We start from the raw sequence: 22,420 nt of genomic DNA, 5'->3' as shown, positions 1-22,420 counted from the left end.
TTTTGAAGGCCCCGAGGTTAACAGGCCAGAGGCAACTTACTGCCTCAGTCTGAGCTAGCCTACAGGTCATTTAACAGGCTCCAACCCAAGATAAATAAAAGGAGGTCTCAGGCTAGAGATAAAACAGGCCAAGGGCCATTTGATTTCAAGCTTATGGTGAAAGTTCCCAACTTGTCTTGAGACATGAAAAGGCCCCATACTTTGCCTTCTAACTGGAAGCTGGAGAAACAAGCTTATGAATGCCTTTGTTGTCATCAGATGAGAATCTGAATTTACTGGTTGCAGAATTGATACATCCCAATCATCTAGCTTGCTTGTGCTATGATTGGTAAGGGGTGGGGTAGTATAGATTCACGTGTCAACTGGATTTAATTTATTGCTAGGACCTGAACCAGGAGTCTTACGGTTTGATATTTGGGCTAACCTGGCAAGCTACCTAGGACTCAAGCAGCATAAGCCCCTGTGACTAGCAGGTAGTATGAAATCTCTGGATTGGCCAATTCTGGTATAAATATTGGGTGTTTAATCATTTGTTGACTGGTTGTGTTTTCTGCATTCCCAGTTGCTAATGCCAGGGATCCCAACTTAGCTGGCAAATACCCCTTTCCTGGTTTTCTTCAACACACATGCTTGGATAATTATCTTTAAATGATAAGTGTTCTGGGGGAGTTATTTGCTTATTTTTGACTGGTTGAACTTTCTTAAATGACCTGTTAAGCAGGAAACAAAACACATGCTCTGTTCAGAATACTAAATTTAAAAAATGTTCAACAGTGAATATCGGCAATACAATGGGAGAGGAACTGGTGTTCGTGGAGAATCATTACCATGTGGATGTGACATGTCTTTGGAGAGAGTGGATGTAAATAAGCTTCACTCACACCCACCCCAGGGTCCTGTCCTTTAACCTCACAAATATATGTACTTGGTTGAGGTGAACTAGCTGCAGAAGAAAAACCACCCTGCATATGCTAAAAAACCCACTATCTCCTCTATTCAATATGGAGGAGTAAAAAGAAGCATTGAATCTAGCTTATCTAGTGTTCCGGTCATGAAAAGTCACCTCGGTGCATACAGCCATAAGACATGTCTCTAAGTGAGAACAGACTTGTAAAACTGGGAGATTATCTATATCATTGTTCTATTAAGCATAAATTTGTACACTGCAAACACAAGATACATGTTGCTGGCTGCTAATGGGAGTGTCCCAAAATCCAAGCCTGAATAGACAGTCAATGCTGTGGCTGGAGAGGAGGAGCATTCCAGGATATGGGAGGGAAGATCCAACTTCCTCATGGGCAGAGCTCCAGAAACATTATACCTCAGGCTCGCCTCTGCTTCCTCCCATCCCACCTCCCACCCTACAGCTCCTCTGCACCTAATTTTCATTTAAGTGACCCTGCCCTTAGGATGGCTGCCTGGTAGTTATTTATGGTGTGAACAAGAACAAAATCTGTGTAATCCCTTTTATTCAGATTTTGATCAGGATTCTTACATGGATTTTGTTATTGATTTTGGATTTTGCATGGATCACCATGGCTGCTTACAACTATCAATGGTGTGTACATTTGCTGGGAGATGGGAGGGTGTGTGTGTTGCTTTAGTTATGTTATATTTCTGGTCTCTAAAATTAATTTTTTAATTTAATTTGGCCTCCTTTATCCCCCAAACTATTTAATTTCTAAAAATTAGAGTCCCTTGCGTACAGAAATATTACAGTGACTAAAGAGCTGGTATAAACTGTTCTGAGCACAGGGGATAGAGGTGAATATAAATTTATGAAGATAATAATTGCCCTCCTTCCATATCTCCCTGCCCCCTGCATGGGATAGCCAATAAATTGGCAGGGTTGAGTGGGAAATACTGAATGCAAGTTATGCTTCTTTTACTAAATATTGCTAGGGATGTCAGCTTCCAGGAGGGATGTGAGGATCCCTCCGAATTACAGGTCATCTCTGGATCAGTTCTCCTGAAGAAAATGGATGCTTTGGGAGGTGGATTCTATGGCCTTGTACCTCACTAAGGCCCTGCCCTCCCCAGGCCAGACCCACAAATCTCCAGGAGTTTCCCAACCTGGATCTGACAAATCTACTCTTCCATTCCCCAAGGAGGACCTGGCAACCCTAAATATTGCTTGAGGTATTGGAAAACTAACATTTGGTACAAACTAGCCCAAAATATCCAGATTACTGGTTATCATGGATTCTTCCCTCAACACTGCCCTCCCCCTTGTTATGGACTGTCAGGGTTGCCACTGCCCTTGGCACCCAGTGTTGAGGACCATGTAGGGAACCTTGTTTCCCACTCCCTCTTAATCAGCTTAGTTGCCCTCAATCAATTGACTGCTCAGTCTAAAAAGTTAATGTTTTAACAACAGTCAAGGCTCAGGATGTGAATACCTCATAATGCATGGCTACATTCTAACATAAAACAAGCCAACCCTTAGACTAAATGTTAGGATGGGAGTTTATTTCCTTTCCCATATTTAAATTTATCTTCAAAGCTAGGGGATTTCCAATAACAGTATTGTATTTCCACACTTTTGAGAATACTGGTTTCATCTACTAATGTAAAAAACACTTTGCTCTTGCTAACTCACATATTGACAGGGCTATCAAAATATTTGAGGATATTTCCACAGTAGATGAAATTTGACACATGGGTAGTCCATTGCACCCTGACTACTACAAAACACGGAATATGAAATGTGCTTCTACAGAAGCCAGCACTCCAGCACAGAAGCTGCAGATGGAGGATTAGTAGAGCTCCCATCCTCTCACACATGCATGTACACACACACACACCCCAACCTAAGGCAGATTTCCAGTGGAAGTTAGGGACATATTTTTGGAAACGGCAAGTCTTTTTCCCTTTCTGCTTTTTGACAGTCCTTAGGTTGAGAGAAACAGAATTTCCAGTAGCAGCCAGGAACATAGCTCTTCATTTACTAGATTATGTAAATAAAGACACTGTAGATTTGCTTGACAGAGCCCCGTGCACAGTGGTAAAGCTGTAGTACTGCAGTAAGAGCTCTCTGCTCACAACCTGAGTTTGATCCTGGTGGAAGCTGGGTTCAAGTAACCGGCTCAAGGTTGACTTGGCCTTCCATCCTTCCAAAGTCAGTAAAATTAGTACCCAGCTTGCTGGGGCGGGGGGGGGGGGGAGAGAAGTGTAGATGACTGGGGAAGGCAATGGCAAACTACCCCATAAAAAGTCTGCCATAAAAATGTCATGATGCGACCCCAGAGTCAGAAACAACTGGTGCTTGCACAGGGGACTTTTTTTTTTAGACTTGCCTGAACCGAATTTCCAGTGGCAACCAGGAACATACCTCTGTATTTACTAGATTGTGTAAACAAAAACACTACAGACTTGCACAGATTTTTGGGTTTTTCTTTACGTTTCCTTGCTAGGGTATTTCCTGAATGGCTGGGACTTGAGTTGCCAATCTTTAGTTTGGAAGTGAAGTTCTAGAATTACAATTGATCTTCATACAACAGTTCCTCTGCAGACAATGGCAACTTCAGAGGGTATACCAAAGATTCTAGGTGAAATTTTGCCCAGGACCCTAAAATTTGACACATATACAGCCCAAGAAATACATTTACTAGATTAATCCAGAAACAAGCCACTTCTAAAACTCTCGTTAAGGAGGGAATCCAAGGATGACTTGGAACAGTTAAGGTACTTCCCAACCACTCCAAAGCTGAAATTGAATATGCATATAATAACCCAAGAAACACTGCTTACGAGGAAAGTCTGAAAGGGAATTTTTACACCTAAGGAACGAAACTTGGGACTTATTCTCCTTATCAGAGAGGAAAATACTTTACAAAGCATGCCAAGATGCATGTGGAATGGAACCTGGGGCATGGGTGTTCCATTCTCTTTTCAGATTTGAGTTTTAAGAAAGATACGCACTCCGATATATGTGACCGAACACTGTTAGTTCTACAACAGAAAGACAACTTAAATTTGGTACACACATAATCAAGAATACCTCATTTAAGGTGCACCATAAGATATATACCCTGACCTGGATGGCACAGGCTTCTCCAATCTCATCAGATCTCAGAAGCTAAATTCGGCCCTAGTTAGAAACCACCAAAGAAGTCCAGGGTCACTTCGCAGAGGGAGGTAATGGCAAACCACTTTTGAACATCTGTTGCCTTGAAAACCCTAGGGTCACCGGAAGTTGGTTGCAATTTAAGAGAGAGAGAAAGAAGAGGTGTATGCTATACAGATTTAATGTGCATTCCCTGTAATTTATGAAGAGGGCCTTTGATCAGACTATTGATCTTTTAGGGACTTCTTTGACTAACAGTGGCTCTCTGGTTGAATCCTTTCACATCACCTACTAGTACGTTGTCATTTTAACTGGAGGTGCCGAGGATTGAACCTGGGACCTTGTGCATGCAAAGTAGTTGCTCCACCACTGAGCAACAGTCCCTCCCAGATGTGGAATATGGAGCTGTAGGAGTTTTGCCTTCATGCACTTCAACAATCCTCACGTTGTGAGAGTGGGGCTGCACTGGCAGCCAGAAACATTGCTAGACTCAAGCAATGCCGTGGCTACCAGTCACAGCAATATGGAACTAGCTGGTATCCTATCACTAACTTTTTCTCAAAAGTTCTTTGAAAAGGTAAGTGAAACTGCCCTTGTGAAATCCAGAACCAATACAGACTCCCACAGCAAGGACAAAGATATAAGAAATAGCTCAGATTTTATTTACACACAAAAAAAGGATAAATTTTCACAAATGATTCAAAAGATTTAGTTTCTTCCTAGCTGGGGATGGTCTTGTCCACATGCATGGTGGCTCCCCCTTTGCTGCATCCTCTATTCCCCACCCCCACCCCTAGATCTATAAAGTCCTGTTAGCTCTACTGTGCTCAGAGCCAAACAAAAATTCTTCACATCAGGTCAGTACAAAGGCAGGACAGGCAGAAGTTTAGCACATCCACTGCTCCATGTTCACTCAGTGTCATGCAGGTCTGTATGATGTATCTGCCAGAGAATTCAAGATCATTGGTTGTAGCTGGAGTGATGCAGGCAGAAGTTCCACTGAATCAAACAAGTGGGAAAGAACCCAATGTCCACCGACCAGTACTTATGCTAATGCCAGACAATCCAAAGGCTTCGTATTGTCTGTCAATCCTAGAGGCTGACATCTGTTTCTTTAATGTATTTCCACTCCATCTTTTAATGGTTTACTAGCTATGAGTTAGTTTTTAACTGCTATAAACCACATCAGGATATCAATTCCAATAGAAATGTTAGCAAGGTCTTGGTCCAGGCATGATGAAGGAATTCCTGGCTGCCTCCTTTTCTTTCTCTGGCCTCATGCACAGCAATTTGTAGCTGGAGGGAGGATGCTTTCCTCTCAAACTGGAACCAGATATGATAGAGGGGGTTGCCTGGTTGCTGCCCTCCTCTCCTCCTGGCTTTGCCGGTGCAAAATGGTAGCTGGGAAGAGGGATCTCTCTGCTGGAACTGGAGCCAGGCATGATGGAGGGAGTGCCTGGTTGCTGCCCTATTATCCTTCTGGCCTTGCAGATGGCAATAAAGTTACACATCCCCAGTTTCGTCTGCGCATGAAAATCTTGGCATGCAGGTAGTCCACAACAGCTGACTTGACTAGATCCCAGTCCCAGGTCATGAGAATCTCAATTCAGACCCTGAAGTCCTGAACAGTTATTTTATTAGGCATGAACAATCTTGTACACTTCCCACCCACATCTGCTCCAATTTTTGAAGACATCAGAGAAAACACAGATGTAACCACCCTCATTCACAAGGACAGCAGTAAGAAGAGGGAAAGGGTGTTTTGGGTTAAGAGATCCATGCACATTTCTGACTTTGTAACTGTAGATCTGGCCATTAGTTTCCTTGCAAGTTTCACAACTATTAGATGTATCATTCATCTTTGCAATTTCAGATTTTCTTATCCCTAACATCTTGCTTCATGTCGTCTGCGTACCTCTTTGTCGGACATTGTTTTCTCTCTTGCACATTAACCCTTCCCCTGAACACACACAGTTTCCCCAATGTGCAAACTCTTATCAGATAATTTTCTTCATACTTTCCATGGATTCCCAACATGCATGCTCAGTCACTCACATCAATGTCACATGTACCCCCAGCAGCTGTGTTTCCTATACAAATGAAATGTCTTCTGTACAAACAATTGGGAGTGGAGGGGTTGAATCTCTTCCAGGACCTTTGATCTTGCTGTGGACCACTCACGTTGGTGGGGCTGCGTTAGTACTGTTTCTGGCAAAAGAAAAATAGTATAAATGAGAAAGAAGCCCCAGACTGAAGGCGCTGGATGAAGCAGAGAAGCAAAGAATTAAACATGGTCAAAATTTCATGCACAGTAGGCTCAATATATCTGTCCCTCCACTAAGCATATTACCATGTTTCAACCTAAGGTTGTCAAGTCCAATTCAAGAAATATCTGGGGACTTTAGGGGTGCAGCCAGGAGACACTGCGGTAGAGCCAGGAGCATAATTGAACTCCAAAGGGAGTTCTGGCCATCACATTTAAAGGGACCACACATCTTTTAAATGCCTCCCCTCCACTGGAAACAATGATGGATAGGGGCACCTTCTTCTTTTGGGTCTAATAGAACTGGATCCCCTGGTCCAATCTTTTTGAAACTTGGAGGGTGTTTTGAGGAGAGGCACTGGATAATATGCTGAAAATCTGGATGATATGCTGAAAATCTAAAAAACCCAGCTTTCCCAGAGTCCCAGATGCCAGCAGATCAATTCTCCATTATTCCTTATGGGAATCAGTCTCCATAGGGAATAATGAGTGCCCAGCAGACATGTCCCCCCCACCCCCGCCACACTTTCTGATGACTCTGAAGTGGGGAGGAGAACCTCCAAACTGGGGATTGGCAACCCTATTTCAACCTCTTCAGTACACACACATATACTCTACCTACAATACCTATCTCTCTACAGCTAGTGAAGCAGGGATAAATCTAGCCACAGATCCACTATTCCAATCTCTCCAGAGCCTCTCCAGCCAGAAATGGCTTCACAGGCTTTAAGATATCCCAGAGAGGAGCCAATCTCCCCTTTCCTGATGGGAGAGGGAGCTGGGAGAGGCAACAGAGAGCAGTGCCCTCATGTGGACATGGAAAGCTGGTTCCATCCTAGCATTCTTCCCACGAGAAAACAGGAGATTAGAGGCCCCTACAACATGATTTCTCACTTCCTGGTGGCTGAGTCACCCAGGGATAGTCTGGTACAGAGAAACTCTTCTATGAGAGACCTGCTTTCCATTGCCGTTCCCAGAAAATGTGGAACTGCCCATGAAATTCCCATAATGCTACAGGGGCTTCAGGGAGATCTTCCTTTTTCTGGTGGGGGCAAATGGCTGTGCACTCTGCCTCCTGACCAGGCCACAGCAGCTGGCAGGATTGCTGACACACCTTTAATGTGAAGTGAAGCTATCAGTATAAAACAAATTGTGAAGATTGTGTATTTGTAAGGAAGCCTCCTGTTCATCGTTAAGAAGGTGGGATTTCAAACTCCAGTCTTATTCTCACAACCATCTTATCTACATAGGTCTTCCTTTCACAGTGACCTCATAAGCAAAGAAATAACTTTGTATCATCCTATGCCTGGATTTCAACCAGCGCACTGCAACCAGTGTTCCCTCTAAGCTGAGTTAGCATGAGGTAGCTCACAGATTTTTAGCCTTCCAGCTCGCACATTTTTGTCTTAGCTCAGGAAAAATGGTCCCAGAGCACGATAATTTATGCAGTAGCTCACAACTTTAATGCCAGTAGTTCACAAAGCAGATTTTTTTGCTCACAAGACTCTGCAGCTTAGAGGGAACACAGGTAGGAAGTTAGAGTATGCCTGGAGTCTGCCATGGGAAACAGAGCCATGAAAACAAGCCCCTTTGATCAGGACCTCCTTTGCTAAATGCAACAGGCATCCACTCTAGATGGAATGTGGATCTCTTCCTGTTGAGCAAGCTCATGGCTGCCTCCAAAATGAAAGCATAACCACAACAGCCTTGTTTCCTGATGGCAAAGTGAAAGACGAGAGTCACACTCTTACCAGATACATCCCTTGCTAGCTGCAAAAGTTGTCAAATCTTCATGGTCTCTCATCTAAATCCTGTTGACCAAACATGCTCTGGGAGTTCCAAGTATGGAACTCCCAGAGCGTGTCTGGTCAGCAAGGCCAGGGCGGAGGCGGAAGGCAGGGTTCTGGGAGGGATGGAAGGACGTGTCGATAGGCCCTCAGTTCAGCTATGACCTCACAGGTCATCTTCTGCACTACTACTTGTGTTTCTGCATCCTTAAACATTTAACAGGCAGTGCTGTGGAGCTTTTGACTTAGGTACTTGAACGCATAAAGAAAGATAAAAGCTGTGATTCTTGGGATAAGAGCCAGAGCCAACGTGGAGTACCAAGTTAAGTGCTGTATCTCCACTCAAGGCTGCCATAACTACCAAGCATCCTCTCTCATTTATCACTGCCCAAATGACTGTTGCCTCCTGCTTTTCTTCTACAGACCTCAGGACAGCATACATGGTATTACTCCATCTGTATTATCACAACCATCCTGGGAGGTGGGTTATGCCATTTCAAAACAGCAAACAGAGATGAGGGATCTTTTGCTCTTCTCTTCTGGTTCATTCCCTGGCTCCTCCTTCCCTCAGCTTTGGATTGCTTTGCTTACCTCTCTACTAATCGATCCCTTGATCCTGCCTGCGAATCATTATCTGACTAGGAATCTCTGGATGCTTCTGGGCTAGGACTCCACAGCAGTGTTCCCCCTAAGCTGAGTTAGTATGAGCTAGCTCACAGTTTTTTAGCCTCAGGCTCACACATTTTTTACTTAGCTCAGGAAAAATGGTCCCAGAGCAAACTAATTTAAGCAGTAGTTCATAACTTTAATGCCAGTAGCTCACAAAGTAGAATCTTTGCTCACAAGACTCCACAGCTTAGAGGGAGTATCGCTCCACCATCATCATACCTGTTGTAAGGTGGGGGAGGTGCATCGTGCACACCAGAAGATGCCATCACCTGCTCATAGGACGGAAGTCCAGGTGCGTCCTCTGGCTTTGGCGCTTCACTAAAACAAGCCAAGGGTACCTCGGGGTAGCTGTTATCATGAGTCCTGTTGGGGAAATGGAGAGCAATCAGGAAAGCTGGAACATCCAACAAACGACTCTTGCCAGACTTTGATTGCTTGCAAACCCAGCTAAAGAACTTTGGAAACGTCAACTTCCAAACAGGTTTTTGCCTGTTGCTTGAAAAGCAAATTTGGACACAAAGGAATAATTTATATTAGGGACAGTTAATGATTTTAGCCCCAGGGAGTCAGATCCTCTTAAGACTAGATGATTCAGAGCCAGAGTCCTTCAAGTCATGACTTCACTGCTCATTCACTTGTGCATTTTAACCGGAGAAGGCTGTTCCGTGGGACTCAACCATCCTTTCAGCACTAAAGGGGTGCAGCCAGGATGGTCATTTACCCATGAGTTGTTTGCCCCAGCTTGGAGGTTGTGGGGATCCAGAGTTTATTTCATGCTTCCACAAAGCCTCATGGTGCTTCTGTGCTCCACTTAGTTTTTCCCAAATCTGATTCGCTGTGATGTTTTGGAAGACCACACCAAAATGGGGGTGGCCTCATGGGGATGGGGAGCCTGGATCTGCCCAGTTCCACTCACATCAGTGCAATTTTCCCCACCCAATCCACCACAGAACCCACCACCCATCCAGGCATTGGAAGACTTTCAAAAAATTGAGCACTGGCATATTGCTATAATGATCTATTTTGTCAGGTTCTCTGAATTCCCAGCTTTCATTTTTCAAAAGTAAGTTTCCAGCGTCTTTCATTGCAGAGATGTAAAGGGAAAGGCACATTTTAGCAATGAAAGTGGCTAGAGATTTGGCAGTTTTAAAAAAATGAAAGCTAGGGATTTGAAGAACCTGACAAATAATTTTATACCCCGGGCTTTTTTCCCTAGAAAAAGAGTTGCCGGAAATCTCAAAAGGCAAATGAAGGAGAAACATGCATGTGACCCTCATGAATTTTCAAGCTTTTTTTTTTTTGAGAATTTTGTTTCCACAAAGAGGTTTTGGAACTCCGTTCCACCATATCCCCCCAGAAAAAAAGCCCTGGCTATATTGCTACAACATGTCGATTGCCAGTTTTCAAACACTTTCTGGTGGCAGGGGAAATGACTGGGGGAAGTGGACCTTGGAAAATGCAGGGAAACCTGCCTTGTAGAAGCTCTATCGCCACTGTCTTGTATCAGCAGCTGCAGCAGCAACAGGGAAACCACAGAACCTGTTGTGATGAACAGAAGGTTGTCTTATTTTGAAAGCAAAAGGGGTCACTGGCTTGAGCCTATATGGGAGCACTACATTGAAAAGGGGATGGAATGTCAGAGGGAAACACAGCAGGAGTGCAGTGCAGTTCTGCCTCAGGGAGAAAGCAGTGAGAGCACAGGTCTGGCTCAGAGTGAAGAGCAGATCTGCTTGGTTGTGTTGCAGAGGGGTTTGGCTCAACTTCTGACAGAGAATAGAATACCCAATTGTTAGGCCTGTCTCTGGCAATGAGCAGATCTTGTGCCATTTAGTTTGACTCTTGGGAAAGGGCAGGCTGGTGTGGGTGGAATCCTGTATGAAAGAGGATCCAACCTAGTGGAAAATTGGTAAAAGCCTGTTTGTGCTTGAAAGTATTCAAGAAAATTAAAACTGCTCTCTAAATTAACGTGCCTCAGCCAGGTTTCTCTTGTGTCTATCTGGAGACTTGAGCTGCTGATCTGTTCCTTGAAACCTAGTTGTAAATAAAGGAATCTTCTTTGTTGTTAATTATATAATTCCTGCCTCAGCGAGCTCCATGTTCCACTTGTGCACCACAAGACTTACCTCACAGCAATGAACCCAAAGTCTAGATACTCACTACCTTTAGAACACCAGGTATCTGAGGGAAAGGTATATAGTTTTAACTAAACCTGGTTCCCCCAAAGTCTCAGGAGGCTGAGTGGGTCCCCTCAATTGACAGAAATGGCTTCTCACACCTGTTTTTATGTGGTAAACATCACTCACCTTAACCTATCCCACACAGTTGTTACGTGTATTAACTGAGATAGAGTAGCATATAAACAAAAGGATTTTTTTTTGTCCAGAGTACAGAATATCTGTTCATACAATGCTGATAAGAGCCAAAGCAAAAAAGGTAATATTCTACCAGTGTTGTCATTATAGGATGGTATATTTATGAGGTAGAGTTAATAGTACACATTAACAACTGGTTCACACAGTAAGGAAAACAGTTACGGTACCTGTTAAGTAGATACAGGCTTGGTTCAAAACCAGTGTTTAATTAAACTTTGGTTAGAATAATTGTCCAAATATGGGCCACTCCACTAACTATAGCTAATTAGGGCATGTCAAATGAGGATCTAAAACCATAGTTTGAAGGTGGTTTATTAACCACATTCTTTAAAAGATAGTTTTTCATGTACAAACGCAGACCCCCTAGTTTGTTCCCTTGTGCCATTCTCTCTGCAATGCAGGCTGGGATACCAGCCAGGTCTCAACAAAGGGAACAGCAAGGACAACAAAACCAGCATTTGTTGAGGCAATTTGAACGCTCTTCTGCAAAATGAATCCTGGTTTTACAAAATCCCCAGGGGAAAAATAAACTATGGCATTGTGCAACGTCTGAACCTGGCCTCAGCTGGAGTTTTCATACTATTTGTCTCACCTACTGGTCTCAAAGAAGATGTAGCATTTTCCAGCCACACACAGTCTGCCGCCTCTGATCTGTAAATGACCCTCCCCCAACACACACACACAAATGGGCACAGTCATAACTTCACCTAGTTACTTCTCCTTTAGACTGAAATTTGTGGACTCTTCCCATTATTTTTTGCTAAGAAGAAAGCTGTGCATCATCTTGTTTTTGCTGCACCAACTTGAGTTTTTGTAATCCACTCTTGCCCTGACCTGGATAGCCCAGGCTAGCACAATCAGTTTGGGTGGGAGACCTCCAAGGAATGGGAGACCTCCAAGGAATATCAGGGTTATGACACCGAGGCAGGCAATGGCAAACCACCTCCAATCATCTTCTGCCTCGAAAACCCTCCAGGATTGCAGTAAGTCAGCTTTGACTTGACAGCACTTTCTACCACCACAATCCGCTCTCAGCACCAGGTCATGATCAGAGGCAGGCAACGGCAAGCGGCCTCTGAAACATCTCTTGTCTTGAAAACCCCATGTGGTCGCCATAAGTCAGCTGCGACTTGATGGCAAAAAAAGTATTATAGACTCACACTATATATCAATACATGATCTTCGACATAACATGAGAGACAACTTTACACAAAGTTGTATAATATCTTTATACAAGGATATTATTATGCAAAGATATTATTGTTTTAAAGACAGATAGTATGATGCTTTACCACACCAAAAAAAAGATACCAGTGAATTAATTTTAAATACTGAAGACTGCATGAAGACTTGTATCTAAGCTACAAAGCTTTGCCTTCCCCCACTACCAAGCAGGGACTATTCTTTTTGTATCGCTACAGTACCCTAGTGCACGTGTGTGTAAGAGGGTTAACTGTGCAATGGCCTTCTCCGCACCTGCAGCAAAGGTAGCAAAATGCACCAGTTCAGACTGCAGGCAGGGCTTCCGTACAAAAACCCAACAAACTCAGATGTGTTAAAATAGGAAAACTCTTCTTCCAGAGATATAGGTGGTGAAGGGCCCTTCAGTGTGTTCATTGTCTATATTTGGGGAGTTTTATCATACGACAGAGCAGTCTTTCAAAAAAGTTTTGATAATAGATAACACTCTGTATTAATCTATAGACTATGTATTTGTACTGTTTTATTTGTTTGTTTGTTTGCTCTTCGTATGTAAATGCGTTATAATTATTGTTATTGTTGATTTAGTTTTTAAAATAAAAATTATATTTAAAAAAAAAGAAGAAGAAAACTGAGGTGACAGAATGGACTATACCAGTTCAGATCACAGAGAGAATGTGTCACTGGATGTTCACTTACAAAAAAAAGTAAAGCTTCATGTAATCAGAAAGCTAACATGGCAAGGATAACTAATTAATTCCCTGTCTTTGAGTGCTCTGCTGGTTTTCTAGTTATAGGGAGTTTTTAAACACAGGAGATTCTAAAACATTATCTGACAGGAGCCTGAAGTGGTGGTAAAACCATTCTACCACCTCTTTCACCTCTATGTGTGAACTGGGCCTCGTTCTGTTGCCTGTATAAACCAAGACAATGCCTTTCTAACAGTACAGCAAGAATCACAGCACACCCTCAGGTGCATCATGAGTATTTCTGCTGGCCATTGCTGTTAGTTTTGTTAAAGATGTGGCACAAACACAATATGCTTATAATGGTGCCTGAAACACAGTTTCACTCACCACTCTTCTGTCAAATTCACAGGTATCTTTCTTTTGGCGTGGTATAGTATCATGCTATCTGTCTTTAAAACAATAGTATCTTTGTATATTAAAGCAGCTTCCTACCTCGATGCTAAAATGGAGAGCCAGTTTGGTGTAGTGGTTAAGTGTGCAGTCTCTTATCTGGGAGAACCGGGTTTGATTCCCCACTCCTCCACTTGCACCTGCTGGCATGGCCTTGGGTCAGCCATAGCTCTGGCAGGGGTTGTCCTTGAAAGGGAAGCTGCTGTGAGAGCCCTCTCCAGCCCCACCCACCTCACAGGGTGTCTGTTGTGGGGAGGAAGGTAAAGGAGATTGTGAGCCGCTCTGAGACTCTTCGGAGTGGAGGGCGGGATATAAATCCAATATCTTCTTCTTCTTCTAAAATCCAAAAGAGATTTTATTTCCCAGTTACTAGTTGCTGCCAGACATACCATTGCCTCTTGCTGGAAAGATTCAGCTAAACTTACACTCGAAACATCGTATGATAGAATTTGGAAAACTTTCATTATGTCTCAAATTACTCAAAATGTATTCTTTTTAGGAGATTCTTTACTATCAAAAACTAACTATATGCAATACTATTGGGATCCAGTTATTGGTTTTCTTAAATCCAGCAATGTTCTGCCAAATCGATCAGATTATAATATATGGTTGTTTACATAAATGAGTTTATTTTATTCCTTATCAGTATTACATAAATGTGTTTATTCTATCTCTTATCTGCAGTTTAAATACTGATATTAAAGGATCATTAGCTTTTCATTAATTATTCAGGAAACCTAAAATGTAAATTTGGTAAAGATGGAGTCATCAATATATTAATATGTAACTTCCCTTGTAACTTTATTAAATGTTGGCTTATGGATACATAGGTTGATCTCTCTAACACTAATTGTTTGTAATGCTTGGAATGAAACCCCTTATGTTTGTTATGTCAGTTAAGTTTAAAAAATTGAATAAAATTTAAATTGGAAAAAAAATAAAGCCGCTTCCCAGAAACCTTCACCCATACCTGGATCGGATCCTCTGCTTCACTCGGTATTTGAAACAATACATCGCCACAATCACAAACATGACTGAAGAGACCAAGGCTGCTATGAGACCTGCTATCAAGCCAGCCACATCCACACCTGGCTGCTCTGTGGAGGAATTGAGAAAGAGTAAATATTTATTTATTGGTTATTAGGTTTTTTTAGTTGGCACTCACCAAAAGGTCTCGTGCCAACTTACAACATTAAACCAATAAGGGGAAAAAACAACACAAAACCAGTAAGGTAAAGAACAACATAAAAAAGTATAACAAATATTTAACATAGTAAAATATGTGCTATTACCTAAGTACTATCAAAACAGCCCAAACACATACCATAGTTAGTGCCAACCTAAATAATTCAATGGCAAACCACCTCGTAAAAAGTCTGCCATGAAAACATTGTGAAAGCAACGTCACCCCAGAGTTGAAAACGACTGGTGCTTGCACAGGGTACTACCTTTACCTTTAAATAATTCAGCTTTGCATACCCTGCGGAAACTAAGGAAGTTCAGCAGGGCACAGGTGTCATCCGAGATAGTAGCATCTGCCTGCCTTTGCAAAATGTTCCAATAGGAACTTCTACTCAGGTGCCTTGGAAGGGATGTAGTTCAGCAGATGAGCATTTGCTTTGCATGCAGAAGGTTCCAGGTTCAATCGCCGGCATCTCCAGTTGAAAGGATCAGGTAGCAGGTGACGCCCTACGCAAGACCCCGGAGAACCACTGTAGCAACAGTAGATGATACTGAACTTGATAGACCGGTAGGGATGTGCACCTTAAGGGGGGCTATCGTTTCTATGATTCAGAGGGACCCTACAGAAGAAATTAGGGGTAGCCGGCTCTTGAAGTACAAGACATCTGGTTGTAATGGCAGGTCTAAGGTTGCAAGAAGCGGCACAAACCTGCAGTGTGTGGGCCTCTTTTCCTCCTATTTTAAACATATAGAGGCCAGTTGTGGTTCTTCAGGGATAAAGGGGGAGATACTATGTGCATGCTTAAAAGCCCCTTCACTTGCATTATTGTTTCCTATGTTCCAGAGCTCAGCTTGAGACTGGGACTGAAAATAAGCAGTGGTTAAGTGTGCGGACTCTTATCTGGGAGAACCGGGTTTGATTCCCCACTCCTCCACTTGCACCTACTGGAATGGCCTTGGGTCAACCATAGCTCTGGCAGAGGTTGTCCTTGAAACGGCAGCTGCTGTGAGAGCCCTCTCAGCCCCACCCACCTCACAGGGTGTCTGTTGTGGGGGAGGAAGGGAAAGGAGATTGTGAGCCGCTCTGAGACTCTTTGGAGTGGAGGGCGGGATATAAATCCAATATCTTCTAAGTTCTGAATCTAAAAACTGATAGGCTGCAGCCTGCAGTTCAAATGAAATTCCAGCATGTCTGCCTTTGCCTTCTTAATTATTATAAACACCAGCGCCTTTTCTGTAGCAGGAACTCCTTTGCATATTAGGCCACACACAACCGATGTAGCCAATCCTCCTGGAATTTACAGGAGGCCCTTTACTAAGAGCCCCGTAAGCTCTTGGAGGACTGGCTACATCAGGGGTGTGTGGCCTAATATGCAAAGGAGTTCCTGCTACCAAAAAAGCCCTGATGAAGACTGAGGAAGGAAATTCAAAGGGGTTATTTGCCCCCAGGCTCTACTGAAACAGCCTGGGAAAATGGACTAGGGTTACTTTTAAATAAAAAAGAACAACCATATTCCATCTTGCAGAGTTCTCTGGTCAGGAACGGGGAGAGTGAAGAGGGCTTATTGTAATCTTGGAGTTTGTTTGTTTTTTTAAACTAAAAGTGGATCTGGTTCCTTTGGCTCCTCCCTCCAAATTGTATCCCCTCTCCCACAAAATAAAAGATCTTAGGAAACAGAACAGGGTGTGCAGAGAGGGAATAAGAAAAACAGCTATGAGGCTCAGCAGCCATTTTGTACCCTGATACTCACTTGCGCCTCCTATCCCATTGTGTTTGTAGCTTTTCCAGAATTCATTCTGCAGAAGAAAAGGCGAAGAGAGAGAAAGAAAGAAACAGAGGAAGCAATGTTAACATGGCATAATGGGAACGAACAGCTTTAGCTCCATTTAGGGAGGGATGGTGGCTGAGTGGTAGAGCACCTGCTTGGTAAGCAGAAGGTCCCAGGTTCAATCCCCATCATCTCCAACTAAAAAGGGTCCAGGCAAGTGGGCGTGAAAAATCTCAGCTTGAGACCCTGGAGAGCCACTGCCAGTCTGAGTAGACAATATTGACTTTGATGGACCGAGGGTCTGAATCAGTATAAGGCAGCTTCATATGCTCGTTTTGATATTCAGGCCTTGAGCTCCTGGGACAGCCATCAAATATTTGTCCTCACTGCATGGGAGTTGCCAAAAACCCAGCCTGACCCAGGGGCTTGATGTGCAGAAAACCACATATGATGTATTCACATTTGTGGCTGACTGCTGCTGCTCCAACAGCTTTCAAAGGGATGACTAGCAAGGGTGGTTCAAAAGGTGGCAGCCATACACAAGAGGAATAGAGTCCCTTTCTCAGAATCTTTCCCATCCAATTCTAACTTACTAAACCTAGTTTTCCTGCAATAAAATCTAGGAATTTCGGTTCTTGGTCCTGACAACCCTCAGGAGAACCCATGACTGAGAGCTGGACTGACCATCCCTCTAGCAACATGGTCCTGCATCCTGCTTTTTACTCCGAAGCAATTTCCCCATTGTAAAATGGGACTTCTTCCTGAAAAAGTGTACATACATTTGCATACTAATATTCAGCTGGGTAGCCATCTTGATCTAAAGCAGCAGAACATTTCAGTCCAGTGGTCCTTGCATAAAGATTGTGTATTTATAGTGCCATCCTCTGGATTTGCACCATCACCATGTTGTGTGAATAAGACCACATCAACACGTGTCTTTCCCTGCTTCACTACATGTGCTCGGAAACCTACATCTGGTATTTGGGCTGCGGAAGGTTTATGGATTATTAGTCATAGTGTCAGCAAAGTTAACTTGGGCCTTCACAGTGATGTAAACAGGCTTTCTTACACTGACGGTTACTCTGAATTTTGGCTCTTTAATTATAAAAGGTGGGAGGGAAAGCAACACAGAACAGCTTGATCTTCAGATCTTGGAAGCTAAGCGGGGCCGATACTTGGATGGGAGACCACCAAGGAAGACTCTGCTGATGGAGAAAGACAATGGCAAAAACACTTCCGCCTCTCATTTGCCTTGCTGGAGTCACCATATGTCGGCTGCAACTCGATGGCACTTTACTAAGGTTGCCAACCTCCAGGTAGGCGAACCATTTTGCCTGTGCAAATGTTGGAATTCATTTCCTTATAATGCTACGAGCCTTGGTTCCAGAAACATAATCACGTGGTCAAAGAATAAGACATTCTAAACACACAAAGATAAGAAAATCTAGGAAGCATGTTACCACGTTATTGGATCTATATATACGGTACGTACAATCAACAGAAAAATAACCTTTGATTCATTCTTCTAGGCCTGCGCTTAATTCAAGGGCTGTTGTCTTTGTTGGTCGAGTATACTGCAAACTTTGCATGCGGCATACAGAAGTAATTGTTGTTCAAACCTGGCATGTTTTTCTGAGAAGTGTTGTTGTTAAAAACTTGATTGTGTTTTCCCTTTAAACGCTGTTAACAAAAATACTCAGTATATTGCAGCGCGATTAACCACTGATATGTTTGTGGAAAGTGTGTAATTCTTGTATTAAGTTGTGTTACATGAGTTGCAATTGTTCTTTGAGCAGTAATTTTTCACAGCCTTCTACTTTTTTTCTCAACCTCCAGGTAGTACCTGGAGATCTCCCGCTATTATAAGTGATCTCCAGGCAGCTTAAGAGTTCAGTTCCCCTGGAGAAAATGGCTGATTTGGAGGGTGAACTCTATGTCACTATACCCTGCTGAGGCCACTCCTCTCTTCAGGCTCTGCCCCCAAAATCTCCAGGTATTTCCCAATCCTATGCTTCACATACACAATTATAAAAGATGTTCAGAAACATTCTCCTCTCCAGCCAGCCTAAGCACACCAGAGAGCAACCCCCCCCCTCAATCAACATGTTATATAAAGGGAATTCCACACCTCCCACTAACTTCTGAAGAAGAATCCAGCTCTTGGAATCTTTAGGACTGAGCCCCTCTCGTAGGTGTGGGGTGTAAAGGCACCAGAGCTTATGAATCAGAGATGTTTTCATCAGGAAATTCCCATCGCCTTTCGCTGGGCGCTACCCGGGCTCCTTCCCTATTGCCGTTTCCTAGAAAGTTGCTTCTACCCACGCTTTTGTGGCAAGCAAACCAATCCCCTTCCACGGAACCCAGGAATCCCTCATCCCATGTGACCAGGCACCGCCACTTCCCTAGAGGAAATTCGATTCCTGGCTTTATTTTCTTTACTTGCAGTTCAAGCTTGGAACACCAGAGGGCAACAGCCCACGGGAAAAGAAACCCTCTGTGGAAGGAAGACTGCCTCCTGAAGTACTTTATTCATTGGCTGCACAGGTGGGTGGGGTGGGGAGCCCCTGCTTTGTCATATGCATCAGATAGGGTTGCCAAGTCCAATTCAAGAAATATCTGGGGACTTTGAAGGTGGAGCCAAAAGCAAAGTTGTGACAAGCACAATTGAACTCCAAAGGAAGTTCTGGCCATCACATTTAAAGGGACCACATACCTTTTTAATGCCTTCCCTACATTAGAAATAATGAAGGATAGGGGCACCTTTATTTGGGAGCTCATAGAATTGGACCCCCTGGTCCAATCTTTTTGAAACTTGGAGAGCATTTTGAGGAGACTCATCAGATGCTACGCTGAAAATCTGGTACCTCTACCTCAAAAAACCGCCCCTCCAGAGCTCCAGATACCCCGGGATTAATTCTCCATTATACCCTATGGTCCAGCAGACATTTCCCTCCCCCCCCCTGGTTTCTGATGACCCCGAAGCTCCGGACGGCCTCCAAACAGGAGCTCCCCTGCCCCCACCTGGGGATTGGCACCTCTACACACAAGTTGCTGAACTTTCAAGTTTTTCACAGTAACACAGGGCAACCAAAGGTTCAAGTTTACCTTCACGCTATGCAAACAACCTCTGCAAGGTTTGTGCAACAAAGGGAGGATCTGGGCTCCTTTCACAGCCATGTTGTTCTGCCTCCTCCCCCCCCCCAACCGCTCCCCTTCAGCCTTAAAGACGCAGACACACCATCCAAAGAGGAAGGCTTTCTCAAGTAGAGACTGAAGCCTCCGGAGGGGGAAAGGCACATGATGGCTGTGGGGGTGGGGCTTCCCCTCGCCGGCCAGCTGACTGGGGGCGGGAAGGAGCCTGGGAAAGCGGGAGAACCCCCACTGGGACCTGGGGATTGGCAAGCCTAGAATCAGATTCATTTTGCATCTCACAAGGTACACTATTGCTAATGACAGCACAGGTTGTGCTGTGTTTCAATGGCAGAACACGTGCTTTGCATGCAGGAAGTCTCAAGAACTGGACTGACCATCCCTCTAGCAACCTGGTCTAGCAGCCGACTTATGGTGACACCCCCCCCCCCCCCCCCCCAGCCGGCAAGAGATATTCCAAGGTGGTTTGCCATTGCCTGCCTCTGCATCATGACCCTGGTATTCCTTGGAGGTCTCCCATCCAAATATTAGCCAGGGCTGACCCTGCTTTGCTTCTGAGATCTAATAAGGTCAGATCAGGCTAGCCAAGTCAAGGTCAGGTCAGGCTATCCTTCCTGGGCTATCCAGGTCAGGGCTCAGTCCCTGGTATCAGGATCAGAAAGTAGGAGATTTGAAAGACTTCTGCCTGATTGGCTATGACTTCTGCCTGGAAAGTCATAGCCAATCAGAATAGACAAGACTGACCTTGACAGACTGCTGGTCTGGTTCGGTAAAAGGCAACTTCTTGTGTTTGAATATTTACTGCAACAGTATTATATAGGGGGAAGTTTGAGTCCAATGGCACCTTTAAGCCCAACAGGTTTAATTCTGGATATAAGCTTTTGTGCACATGCACACTTTTCCAGACACCTCTCTGGGAGACCCAGGTTCAAAGCCTCCCCTTTGGCATGGAAGCTTGCTGGGTGACCCTGGGTCAGTCACACACTCTCAACCTGACCTACTTCACAAGGGTTGTTGAGGGAATAAAAGAGGAGTACAAAATAAGCTGCTTTCGGTCCCCATTGAAAGAAAATTAATAAATAAAACAGAATTGATCATAGCTACTCCTCTGAGATCCATCCCTCAACAGCCAGCGCTTGCTGGAGTCTTTCAACTTTAGAAGGCAGGGATAAACTGTAGCTTTTTTTGTAGCAGGAACTCCTTTACATGTTAGGCCATACACCCCTGATGGAGCCAATCCTCCTGGAGCTTACAGTAGGCCCTGTACTAAGAGCCCTGTAAGCTCTTGGAGGATTGGCTACATCAGGGGGTGTGTGGCTAATATGCAAAGGAGTTCCTGCTACAAAAAAAAGCCTTGGAAGGAACCATCTTGCTAAAAGACCAACTCTCCTCATTTATTTATTTATCAAATTTATATCCCGCCCTCCCCTAACGGGCTCAGGGCACCTAACAACTGTTAAAAAAACACATAGAATATTAAAAACAATATACAAAAAATCAATTTCACATATTTTTAACCATAAAATCCAAGATGCACATCGATGTTTCTGAATATCTGTATTTGTCCAATGGGATTGTCAGTGCTGTGGGGCATTTGCTACCTCCCCTTAACCGCTGAAGGCCACCTTAAATAGTTCCTGTGCCAACTAAGGGCCTCAGGTTGGCTGTTCCTCCACTTAAGGTAGCCCACCTGGCATCTACCAGAGTTTGTATTTCTTCTAGAGTAACTCCCACCCACAGAATAGGCTCCCTCAGGAGATGAGAGGGAGGTACCGTCTTCAGATATTTTTAGCAAGCGCTGCGAGGTGGGTTTTATTCATGAAGGCTTATCATGGGGCAAGGCTGCACAGGTTTTGAGAAGAGGGGTTGTTTTATTGCATTTTGTATGCTTTAACATTTGGAACTGCCAGCCACTTTGAGCCACGAGGGGAAGGGGGGGGAAGTTTAATAAATATGAAGAAAGGCTAAAGCCTCTGACGCCGTCTGTGAAGCAGAAGCTGGAACAGATTCCTATTATGAACGGGGTAGTGTGTGGAATCTTTGGCTATATATATTTTTGTGACTGGGAGTGGGATTAAATGGATTTGTCACAGTCTTTAAGGAACACAGTGGCTGAGTCCTGAATGATTGTGCGAGGGAAAAAGAACTTTAGTAGGCGCCTTTTTTCTGTCACTATACACCTCTGAAATTCTCCTTTCTGTAACACTCTAAAGCCCTTTTCAGACAACCAAGATTGGGACTTGTCTTTTATCGAATGCCTGCCCTGTTCAGACATTATGTAACATGCAAATACAATCTGTGTACTGCATATATATTAAATTCACCTAATTATGCATACTGACGAAAGCAAATTCCTGGGTGGTGCCCCACCCAGTATCACAGCAGGAACGAGAAAGGAAATAGGTATGCAGAATATGATATATCAATAACAAGGAGGAGGAGGAGTCTCAAAGCAGCTTACAATTGTGTTCCCTTCCCCACCCCTCTGAGCTCTGAGAGAACTGCTCTTGAAAAAGCAGCTTTGAGAGAACTGTAACCGGCCCAAAGTCACCCAGCTGGCTGCATGTGAAGGAGTGGGAAATCAAACCTGGTTCTCCAGATTAGAGTCTGCCGCTCTTAATCTCTACACCAAACTGGCTGGTGAAAGACACTGCTCTACATGGTTTGGAAAACAACAGGTGGAGTCTTAAGAAGAGTTTACACCCTTCTGAGGCCACTGACTTAAAGGGCCTTCGAAGGGCATGACTTTGCTTGAGATTGCACAGGACTTCATACACAGATGTTCAGATACCGCACACCTGAGTAGTTCACACAGTCACAGGT

The 22,420-nt window shown here is 43.9% G+C and overlaps 1 protein-coding gene across 1 annotated transcript in view; it reads right to left on the bottom strand.

Moving 5' to 3' along the window:
• Positions 1–4,707: 4,707 nt before the first annotated feature.
• Positions 4,708–22,420, bottom strand: part of PRRG2 (proline rich and Gla domain 2) — a 36,850-nt gene continuing 19,137 nt past the window's right edge. Inside the window, exons 4-7 of the mRNA XM_060255605.1 lie at positions 16,430–16,475; positions 14,467–14,593; positions 9,005–9,148; positions 4,708–6,274 (exon numbers count right to left, since the gene is read on the bottom strand). Coding sequence (XP_060111588.1) covers positions 6,244–6,274; positions 9,005–9,148; positions 14,467–14,593; positions 16,430–16,475 — 348 coding nt within the window. The 3' untranslated portion in view covers positions 4,708–6,243. The remainder of the gene's footprint in view (positions 6,275–9,004; positions 9,149–14,466; positions 14,594–16,429; positions 16,476–22,420) is intronic.

The sequence above is a fragment of the Heteronotia binoei genome, chromosome 15, assembly GCF_032191835.1.
Source record: "Heteronotia binoei isolate CCM8104 ecotype False Entrance Well chromosome 15, APGP_CSIRO_Hbin_v1, whole genome shotgun sequence".
Classification (NCBI taxonomy): domain Eukaryota; kingdom Metazoa; phylum Chordata; class Lepidosauria; order Squamata; family Gekkonidae; genus Heteronotia; species Heteronotia binoei.
Note: the sequence above shows the minus strand (reverse complement) of the source record. Positions and strands in the feature narration are given on the sequence as shown.